Genomic DNA, 11641 nt, shown 5'->3' on the forward strand with positions numbered 1-11641 from the left:
CAACTCTAAAATAATTTCCCACTGACTGGTAGCAATCCAGTATTGCAGGCTCCCAGAGCGGGATCACAATTAATTTCTCCACTGCCAGTACAACTCTCATTCTGGTGTCCCTGCGCTAGAGGGTTGAGGTGGCTTAGAACACAGATCCAGGAATGTGGCTTTTCACATCAGAAAATGCTGCAGCCATTGCTCATTGTCCCAAGCCTGCATTATGATACGATCCCACCTGTCAGTGCTCAGTTCATGGACCCAGAAGCAGTACTGCACTGTATGTAGCTGCTCCATGAACACCGTCAACCACCTTGAATTATTTTCTGAGATGTTCCTCTGCAAAATGTCCAAGAAGAAATTATCATGTCCCTCATGTTCTTGTGGTACTTCCTGGATGTCTGAGTGTGTCCTGTATTTGCAACATTCGTGAGAGCAATGCAGAGCACCATGCTTCTGTCTGAGATGGTGGACACCAAAATGTACTGCACAGGTTTGTGGGATTTAAAAAAAAAAAAAAGGCACAAATTATGGGATGGAGTAAGTTGCATTCTGGGAACCTGACCCCTAGCTCCCAGACATTCCTCAGCAATTCATTTCTGTCCCACAACACATTGCGAAAAGTTCCCAAAAGATATCGTGTCAAACAGCAGCGTGAGGCACACTGAAATACCTACCCGTGGTGCACTGTACTTTACATCAACACAATTACACCTAGAGAATATGCGCAGTGCTGACGCAAGCAGCTAGGTATGCATGCACATGAGCAATACACAGACTTTGGTGGCTATACAGCAATGTAACTTGCATCAACCAAAGTTTGTAGTATAGACATGGTCACATTATCCTTACGTTTACCTCCAGTTTGGCATCCAGCTCTGCATCAGATGCAACCACATGCTCGTCTTCTTTCTTTCCTGTAACTTTGATTAGGACTTGCTTTGTCTTCCAGTATTTCTTCTGCATTCTGCTGACTACAGACTGGTCTTCTGACCTATATTTTCCATTGGTATCCTTGGAGTGACTATGAGAAAAAGATTAGTAAACAGACCAAAGAATTGTTTCAACAATTTACTATGTATTCAACAAAGCAAGAAATTAATAAAGTATTACCAATGCAAAACAATTTAGCCAATCAGTGCTGATATAGTACTTTCTGAATGCTCTTTGAAATCTATTTGTGCGTTATGTCTAGTTCGTATGAAAGCCCCATAGTCCATCATAATGATGTCTGAATTGGTACTTACATATTTTTAACCATTAGGACTATTTACTGCAGCATAGGTTGAAAGTGATTAGTACAATTAGAGCTATATGGAAAGGAATTTTGATATTTCATTATTTGTTTTCATTCCAAACTGGGATAGGAACTCAAATTTTCACAAAACAAAAAGGTCTGAAAAATTACCATTTTGACAATGTTATTTTGCAAAAACTATTTTAAGAATTTTATTTTTAAGAAATAATTATTTTAATTTAAAAATATTATCAAAATATCAATTTGAAATAATACTCTTTACTTTTAAATAGACAGTTCAAAATGATTTTCCTTTTGGAGCTGACATTTCACTTTTCTCAAAAAAAAATGTTTTGATTTCTGAAAGAAAGGAAAAAAATTGCAGAACTCAACTTTCCCAGAGGAAAGTTCAATTTTGACAAACCCATATTTTCCAATGGGAGAAAAAGGTTTATTTTAAAAAAAAAAAATGCAACCAGCTGTATGTACAATGTTGCAGGTATCTGTAAACTTCCAATTTTCTACCCTATACATAGGTACTTCACTTAATGCTCAAATAAATAAGTACTCCTTTTCTTTTCACAGGACATGGTGGTTCTGCTTATGGCCACTGACTAAACAAAGCTCAGAATTCCTAGCTACTTTAAAATGTGTTGAATATAGGCACTGTAAAAACTAAATGAGGGAACTTTTTGGCTCAACAGCTCAGATAACTGATTTTCATTCAATAGAAATTATATCAGTGTTTTGTCTTTATAGCTGTTTGGTATGTTGAATGTTAGCATGCTTTCAAAGGTTTAAAGGTAATTTCCAACTGACTCAACAAAAAACACATCTGTTCATGAAATATATACTCAATGCCAGAGGCGCCGACTTTGTGATTTCCCCCAGGGATGCTGGACTCTCGCTCTGCTCCAGGCCCCACCCCCACTCCAACCCCTTCGCCCAAGCCCCCACCCTGCCTCTTCCCACCCCCGTTCCACTCACACCCCTCCTCTTCCTGCCCCATTCCACCCCTTCCCCTGCCTTCTTCCTGCCCCTGCTCTCCCCCTTCCCTCCAGAGCCTCCTGCACACCGCTGAACAGCTGATTGCAGTGGACGGGAGGCGCTGAGAGGAGTGGGGGAGGAGCTGATCTGAGGGGCTGCCGGTTCAATGGGTGCTCCAGTCCCAGAGCATCTGCAGAGTCGGCACCTATCATGACTGCCCCAAATAACACAGTCAAAGGGACATAACTTGCCTCAAAATTTTTATCTTTCAGGTTCTCCAAAATCACACCAGTTCAGATCTCATGTGAAGACGTGACAAGTATTGGTTGACTTTCACTAGAGAGTCCATTGGAAGACATTTCACAGGTTTGCAACGTTTACATGTTTTAATTTTGTATAAAAATAATTTAGTTGCCAAACTGATACAATACACACACAAAAAGAACAAAGCTAAATGAAATTTGTCATAGTTTATGATTTCTTCAGCATTCTTTAGCATAACTCACCTAATTGGGACAATCTGGTAGAGTCCAATTCATTCTGATTAAGCATCTGTCTCATTTAAACAAAGTTCATCTAACTTTACAATGTTGTAACTGCATACAGCTGCACCTCTCTTGTAATTCACAGGACAATTAAGGCTTGTCTTCACTGCTGAGTTAGAGAAGTTAGAATTATACCTTGACTGGTGCCCCAATTCAAGTCCCATCTGTACACAAAAACCCTTGAGTGTGGGGGTGCTTGTAACTGGAGTTGCCCGGCCTGTCGGGATACAGGCTACAACTGGAGTTAGTACAACTTGTCAGCTGCTAAAATGACCACTCTACAGCTCAAATGCTATTTCAGAGTGTGGCCACTCTCACTCGATGCAGGCTAATTTAAGAAAAGTTAACTTGAGGCTAGATAACCTGATTAACTCTACAGTGAAGACATATCCTTAGACCAAAATAATCCCAGCTAGGCAACTGGATCAATTTGGATCATCCTTTTAAAACAACCTAACATTAATTCTGTTTTATCAGGGATAGGGGAAAGAAATCTGGCTGATTAATTTCTGTTCTTCAAAAGGGGGTGTGCATCAGCTAGGCACTGACTCTATAGGTGCTCCAGGGCTGGAGCACCCAGGGGGAAAAAAATGGTGGGTGCTGAGCACCCACCAGCAGCACCCCAATCAGTTCTGCCTCCTCCTCCCAGCACCTCCCACCTGCCAGCGGCTCCGCCAATCAGTGCCTCCCCCTCCCTTCCACCACGATCAGTTGTTCCGCGATGGCCAGGAGGGGAGGAGTGAGGGCGGGGCATGCTCAGGGGAGGGGGCGGAGTGGGGGTTGGGAAGAGCCAGGGCTGGGGTAGGGCTTTGGGGAAAGGGTGGAGTGGGGGCAGGGCCTGGGGCAGAGCAGGGGTCGAGCTCCCCCACCACATTAGAAAGTTGGTGCCTCTGGTCCATTATTAATGTCCATTCTCCACAGCAACACAGAAGTAGTTGTACAGATGTGGAATGGGGGTAGTGTAAGGAAGAGCCACCCACTCTAGAGGCCATCACAATTATATATTCCAAGGCTGCACTAACTAACTACATATTTTATATAAACTCTAGATAGTATTTTTTTTGTCAAGGCTTAAATGAAATGGCATAGTAAATCATGAGAGAAACTATACTATAGATCCCTCAGCTCCTGTATTGTGAAAAAAAATCAGATTTGCAGGCAAGTCCTTTCAAAGAACAGAAATGAAATAGTGAGCACCAAATTTTCATTCTTTGTCAGACACATCCACCTCTTGACTTGTTTAAATATTTATGTGACATAGCCCCTATTATCTTAAACCATATCTAGAACATGCCAGGATAGATAGGGAACACTAGCAAGAGTGGGACTGAAAAAACAAAAACAAAGCTATAATAGGATTATTAAACTTGCATAGAATAGTCCCAGATATCTTACAACTATTTAGATATGTGGACAGTTGATTGTACTGTTTGGAACTGGTAACAACACCAAATGCTAAACATGTCTATATAATAAAGAAGATATTGTAATTTTTAATGAAGAAATTAAAGCCTGTGGACATGCACATATGTTAGGTGGCTCTAGAGGATCAGGGCTAACCATCTGTCATTGCCATATCATTTTTCAGTATATTTATCTTAAATAAAGACGAGAGAGTCTAAACAGCTTCACAACTTTAAGATCCTGTCAGATATTGTATTAGAAGAAGCCGTTATTTGAAACCTGCAATTCGAGAAGCCTTGTAAAATGATGCCAGGCACAACATCTCCAATTGATACACGCAAGCTTGATTTAGAAACTAGATCAGATGTGCTTTGCATTGCAGATTAGCACTACTGGATACTATGGCTCTTGAGGCCTGATCCTGCAGGTTATTAGATGTGACTGATTTGGAACTGCTCTGTAATTTATGAATACTGCATGTTGACCTGGTTATTGGGATGTTTAATGTATGAGTATATTGATTTAGTTTTAATAGCATGTGAAAAACAGAGAGGATAGGAAAGAATGGCTCAAAATAAGTCACTTCTCAGCACACATTTGAGAGTAAAGCGACAATGCCCAGAAAGGAAAAGCTTGGGAACACAGGAGATCAAAAGAGATGTGGCAAGTTTACCTAGGATTGCCCTTTCAAAAGAAGGGGGAAAGAGAGTTGTTTCGGGGACCACACTAAGACACAAGGACCTACTGAGTGTGTTGGAAGAAGTTAAGTCTGCCTAGTTTACCATTAGGTGACAATAAGATTTTAGATAAGACAGAAATGTGTAGACTGTTTTAAATTTATTTCCTTAAAGGCATTTTTTCTACTGTTAAAATACATAATATGTATGTTTTGACAGTTTTATTACAGTATGCCATTGATCAGAGACTCCCAAAGAGGAGAACTGCAGGTGTTTGACCTCAGTTGGTCCTGCAGAGTAAGAACAGTTGATACATAGGGTATTGTAGCCAATAACTTGGTCTATTTATGAGAGATTTGTAGAATTCCATCCCAGGGTTGACCAAATTCTTGTGGGCATACACTTCGAGAGACCAGAAAGGGGACAGAGGTGCCCAGTAACCATGATACTGAGCATCTCTCTGTTTCTCAAACGATGTTCATAAAGACCTAACTAGGGCTATTTCTACCAAAAAGTAACTGTCACTTTTATTAAAGGCCCTATCCTGCAAACTACTCTGTGCAGTTTCCTATCCGCTTCAGCAAGACTCCACATGGGCATAGGGGTCCATCTGCACAGATCAGCTTGCAGGATTAATGTTTGAAGCCCCAATCCTGCAAACAGTTATGTATATGTTTAACACTGCACAATTTTCATTGGGACCATTCATGTGTTTGCATGTTTGCCTGACTGGGATGTAACTATGTAAACAGCGTATGCAGCCATATAGAATAGATGAATTCCTATGAAGCAAACATGAAAAAAAAAATCTCCTTCAGGAACATAAATGCAGAATGGTAAAATCAGGGGTGAAAGTAAGGCGGTACGGGCCGGTACGGCATACTGGTAAAAAGTAGCCGCCAATACCGGCCCGTACCTCTGACTTTAAAGTGCTGCCGGGTCGTCAATGGGGGGCGCAAAAGGGGCAGTGACATTAAAGCACTGCTGCGGCAGCACTTTAAGCAGGGTCCTTAAAGCGCTGCCATGGCAGCGCTTTATTGTTGTTTCCCCTTTTGTGCCCCCCCCCCGGCCGCCAACGGGGGAGTGGCAAAAGAAATAGCTGCCCCCGGGCCGCAATTTAAAAGGCCCGGAGTTCTGGCCGCTGCTGCTCCTTTAAATCACCGCTGGAGTCCCCGGTGATGTGGGCCAGGCAGTGCAGATGGGCTGGCTTGGGGGATGCTGACCCTAGCCCAGCCCCTTCCGCCTGAGGCCCCACCCCTTCCGGGGAGGGGAGGGAGGAGGAGATGGCCCTGAACTGGTAAGAGCTCCATTTTACTTTCACCCCTGACTAAAATAAAGATTTAGGTTGACAAAAGCAAAATAAAAAGGGAATATCAAAGCTAAGGCTGACACACTAGAACAGACTTTGCCCGTGGAACCCAGGCTGCAAGTTCTGATGGTGTAAGTCTATCTGGTGTGTTGCTTCCTGCAATAGGTGTTGACCCTGTCCACATCAGCAAGGCAAATTACTTCAATACCAGTTGAGAAGGGATCCAGGGGGTCACTTGTCACAATTCTTTTATACAGTGTGGACTCAGCCTAGGAGAACTTTTATACGGAAGACTGTTTAAACTAAAGAACGGTGGCTGGATACTGGAGGAGAGGTATGGTGGAACATCAAATAAGATGGGAAAGAGATAGTATTTGTGCCCTAGCCAAAACTAGCCTTTGTTTTTTGAAAAAAATGTAATCTTCAAAACCATTTCAGGAAATAATTTTGTAGCCTGTATTAATCTAAGGTGATGGGAGAAATACCTTTTAAAAATATATATAATTTTCAAGACTATGTTATTGCTTTGGCTCAAAAACAGTGTGAAGCTTTCCTCTTTTCCACATGGCTGTGCTACCTGAAACACTTTTCAGGTCACTTCTTGTAAATCACTTCAAGATCAGGGAACACTCATGTTGTGGTGGAGTCACCAAGAAAACAAATTCAATGCATAGGACGGGAGATAAAGAGGGATAGTCAGAAAAGAAATTACACAAAGTAAACATTTTTTAAAAGATTATTTTGTTTCTTATAATATTATAAACCATGTGCAGTCTTTTTACAGCCTTTTTTCCCCAGGAAGGATAATGCTAAAATTTTTAAATAAGGCTCTCTTTTTTTCAGCAATATTTTTCTTCTGGGTATTGTATATTGCTATAAGGTAACACATTCCTGACTCACCTAGGATGGTTATCCATTCTGATGTGGTTATTGTTACACCTATGGAAATAGACAAAAAAAATTTTTTTCTCTTCTTTTCACTTCCACCACATCATTCCAGAAAAAGCACATTTAGTACAGAGAAGGAACAGCAACTGAAAGCTGAATCATCAAAGAGCAATAAAAAGAAATTTCTTATATGTTGGGCAGGATACCATCGTCCGGGGTAAGGTTACAGGAGGGAAGAAGGGGACTTGACATAAAACAATATTTCTGAAGAGAGAGACAAGAAAACTCACACTTATCTAACCTTGCTGAGAACTTACAGAAAATCAAGCTTCAGGGTTGTGGGAGTAAGAAATTAAAACTACAGTTGGTTGGGAATTTTTCTACTAAGTGTTTTTTTGTTGGAAAATGACAATTCATCAAAACCAAAACTGCTCATGGGAAAAGGTCAGTTTCAGTTAATTTCCCAGGTCGAAATAAATTTCAAATTGTTGAAATGGGATGTTTCAACGTTTTCTAAACCAAAAAGTTTTTTTTTTAAACTACTTTCTGTTTCAAAATGTACATTAATTTAAAGGGGGGAAAAGGTGGAATAAAAAGTCAGAATGAAACATTTCAATTGATCCAATCTGAATTTTTTTGAATTATTAGTTCACAACTATTTGATATTTTGACTTTTTGTCCCATTTTGGGATGGGAAAAATTTCTGAAATCTCATATTCTTTTGGGTTGGAAAACTAGTTTAATTAATATTGGGGAAATTAAGTTTAGGTTGGGTCATTACAAAACCTAAACTTAATTTCCCCAATACTAATTTCTCCCTACCGTTACTCACACCTTCTTGTCAACTGTCTGTAATGGGCCACTCTCTTACCACTTCAAAAGTTATTTTTCCTCCCTTGCTATCCTGCTGTTAATTGATTTATCTCATTAGACTGACCTCATACTTGGTAAAGCAACCCCCATCCTTTCATGTATTTATACCTGCTCCTGTATTTTCATTCCATGCATCTGATGAAGTGGGTTCTAACCCACGAAAGCTTATGCCCAAATAAATTTGTTAGTCTCTAAGGTGCCACAAGGACTCCTTGTTATTTTACCAGAGAGAAGGAAGCTGGTGGCACTGAGAAACACGGTGCTGATTCATGAAACTTAGAACAGCATGAGGTTTAAAAGAAGTGTTTGTTCTTTACCTTTTGGAAAACTTTTTTCTCATCCTTGATTCCTTTCTACAACAAAATTCTCCACAGAAAAATCATGTAGAAAAAAACTCTAGCCCTAGGAACATTCATTAAATGTCTCACCTGTTCTGTAGATAGGCTTTCCACATACATCATCTCTGGGACTTTTTTTTATTTTTAAAAGAGAAAACTGATTGCACACTCAAATGAAGCAAACCTAATGAGTAGAGTCAGTGTGGTTTTATACAAATACATATTGACATTTACCCAATGTGCATCTATTTGCTCAATATTTAGGACTTGTCTATATTAGAAAAGTTGTACAGTTTTAACTAAATTAATTTGAAGTCTGTGTAGTTAAATAAATGATGCCCCCTAATGCAGATGCACTTAAGCCCATTTAATCCTTGTTTAGTTTGTACTAGTAAATTACTAAATTAAACTAAACTTCCCAAAGATGTGATAGCAGATAGGGACTTCAATTATTAAGAACAATATGCAGGGATATTACCAGTACATTATACAGTACTAATTAAACTATAACTGACGAAAACAGATGGTGCATCATGAATGTTTTTATTTTTGTTCACTTGATAGTTTGCAGAATTCAGTAACTTGCAACAGGTCTCTTTGTCATTGGTACAAGTTACCAAGATTCAATTAGCTGGCAAGGAAATGTGCAATGAAGTTACAATCAAGTTTTTAAAACCCAGTTGTCAGATTTCAGAGTCATAGCTTGAAACAGTTAATTAAAACTTATAAGCTTTAAAGTAACTTTGCTCTATAAAAATCTAGATTTTAGAAGATAAATTGAGCGATAGCCCTGTTCCAAAATAGGACTAGCATCATAATTGCCTTGATTACATTTATCATAAGTCTGGATTATTTTTCATTTGATGATGGATGGATGAATGAATGTTTGAGGAACTGGCTTTGTTATGTTAAGGGTTTTCTCATTAGTTATTTTTATAGGAGTTTTATATTGAATTTTCTGATAACTGGTGACATGACTTTTTAAAACATTTGACTCTGATAAGACCACGCCAGCTTCCTCAAAAGTGGGTTTTATGTGTCAGGATTTTTCATATTTTGGAGGGCTACAAACCAGTAGTTATCGTGATATTGAAAATATCAAATATTTTAAAAACTGCTGGCTTAAAAAGGCCTTTTCCAAGTTGACACTTGCTAACAATGACCTAATTCAAACTTAACTAGATTGAGTTGTATGGCTTCATAATAGGCCTTGCACCTGATCTGTCAAAAGACCTTGGAGGGAGGAGCTGCAAGGTGGACCAAGTGAAACTCGTAAATCATAAGAATCAGGATAAGGCTGAGAAACCTCACCTTTCAGGTAAACAAGCTATTTCATGGAAGACCGATGTTCCAGAATCATCAAGACTGATCACCTTAGTGAGAGGAAGTCATAACATCAATTAACAGTCTCTGCCAACATTTGACCAGTCTTTCCAGGCCCCCAAATAAGGCCTGCTAACAAGAAGCACGGTGCCAGCAGAACATCACGATCTAACTCCCTGACTACAGTTCCAGACCTATTCCATGGGAGTCCAGAAGACTGTGAGAACTGAAGAATTTGTGAACTCCTAAAATTTTAAGTATCTTATTTTTCATTTTCTATTTTTCATTACCTGTGAGATGTATCAGCCTTCTTACTTTCTTTAGTTTTAGGATGTGAAGGTGATTGTGTGCGTCCATGTATGTGAAAACACCCAAAAGCTCACATAGGGAATGCACCAGGTTTTAACAGCCCCAAACATTGTCCCAAAGACAATCAAAAGTGCTTAAAAGTCCTGAGAAATTTGAGATTATCATCTATAATTTTCGGCAAACTTCTGTTTTAAGAGTGTTCTGTTAGACTTTAAATTATATGTCTGTTGTTAACCTAGGGCTTGAGCGTTGACACTCATTTATAGCCCCAGTTTAGGAATTGTTGAATCCTGTGTCCCAGCATGGGGTTCCAGTGTCTATACTGTATTATGCAAGCTTGTGTCCAGCCATCCATACCCAGACTACTTAGTGTACTCCCAAAATGTGGCTGCTTAGCCCTTGATTAGAGTGATTTGTGTGTAGATGCAAGCGGGGTGGGGGGAGGAGGTTAGGTTTCAGTTCAAATCTTGTGTTTATACTGCACTGTAGACGTACCCACAGTGTAGGGTGACTAGATAGCAAGTATAAAAAATTGGGGTGGGGGGTAATAGGTGCCTATATAAGAAAAAGCCCACAAACTCCAAACTTCCTATAAAATCAGGATATCTGGTCACCCTACCACTGTCTCTTCATACTTGTTAGTACAGACCCCAGCACACTGGGTCTCTAGTCCCATTGAGAGCTGTAGATGCTGTAGAAATATTAGTAGCAGTAGTTGATATATGATCAGTAGTTTGAAGGCATATGTTAAATGTTGTTCAAATGAGAGAGATGCCAAGTAGCAATAGCCTGAGCTCTTTCAACCTTCCTCCTACTAGCACATCAAAATATGTGCTTCATTCGTCCCCAGTGGAAATTAAATCCCCTTTTACGCTCTGCAGCTAACGGCCCTAGTGTGACCAGGTGTCCCAATTTTGGGATCTTTTTCTTACGAAGGCTCCTATTACCCCTCACCTCTTGTCCCGATTTTTCACACTTGCTGTCTGGTCACTCTAAAGGGCCGCAGTGGAAATTTGGGGTGGAAGGGCCCTGGTACCTAGGAGAAGAAAAAGAAGTTGCTGAGGGCAGGCACACATATGAGTGGCAGTAACTGGCAGTGATGCGGCGCTATCTGTTGGGGGAACAGTAACGGGCAGTGATGAGGTGCTAGGTTGCAGGGGGGAGGGCATGAACGGGCATGGAGGGGGAATGCTGTGGGGGCACTAAGATTTTGGAGGGCACAGTAAATGTCACTGAGGGAGTCCTGGCGGGAGCAGTAACTGACATTCCTGGGGCAGGCTGGGGGCTGGCGGGAGGCGGTAACGGGCAGCGAGGGGGGCGCGTGCTCTGAGGCTGTGGAGAATAACGGGCAGCGAGCCGGGCGGCGCGTGCTGTGTGTATGGGGCGGGGCCGGTAACGGGCAGCGAGGGGAGCGGCGCGTGCTGTGTGTATGCGTGGGGGGCATAACGGGCAGCGAGCAGGGCGGCGGCAACGGGCAGTGAAGAGGGCGCGCACGGGGCGGCGGAGACAGGGAGCCGTCTCCACCTCCCCAGCCCGGTGTACGGCCACGGACAGTCACTCACCGCCATGCAGCCTGCGGGGGCCGGTGACAGGAGTCCGCGAGGCGATGCCCGAAGCAGCCGGGGCGGCTGACGGTTCCGGCCCGTTGGCCCCCCACCCAGCGTAATAGGGAGCCGCAAGCCGCCCTGGATCGGGTGCCGGAGCCTCCCTGGGACCAGGTGGGCCGCTCCGCCTCCGAGCACTCGAGACCGGTCGGGACTGTC

At 41.7% G+C, this 11641-nt stretch overlaps 1 protein-coding gene and 1 long non-coding RNA gene across 2 annotated transcripts in view; one reads left to right on the forward strand and one right to left on the reverse strand.

Annotated features, from left to right (window-relative positions):
* The window catches only part of LOC311528279, a 33160-nt gene extending 26674 nt beyond the window's left edge, over nucleotides 1-6486 (forward strand). Inside the window, exons 2-3 of the long non-coding RNA XR_014713558.1 lie at nucleotides 2485-2578; nucleotides 6405-6486. This is a non-coding gene — a long non-coding RNA (uncharacterized lncRNA). The remainder of the gene's footprint in view (nucleotides 1-2484; nucleotides 2579-6404) is intronic.
* Nucleotides 1-11641, reverse strand: part of ICA1L (islet cell autoantigen 1 like) — a 55696-nt gene extending 44055 nt beyond the window's left edge. The window contains exons 1-3 of the mRNA XM_084643104.1: nucleotides 11441-11641; nucleotides 7048-7086; nucleotides 847-1012 (exon numbers count right to left, since the gene is read on the reverse strand). Coding sequence (XP_084499230.1) covers nucleotides 847-1012; nucleotides 7048-7064 — 183 coding nt within the window. The 5' untranslated portion in view covers nucleotides 7065-7086; nucleotides 11441-11641. The remainder of the gene's footprint in view (nucleotides 1-846; nucleotides 1013-7047; nucleotides 7087-11440) is intronic.

Source organism: Lepidochelys olivacea (assembly GCF_965140295.1).
Source record: "Lepidochelys olivacea isolate rLepOli2 genome assembly, chromosome: 11".
In the NCBI taxonomy this organism is placed as follows: Eukaryota; Metazoa; Chordata; order Testudines; family Cheloniidae; genus Lepidochelys; species Lepidochelys olivacea.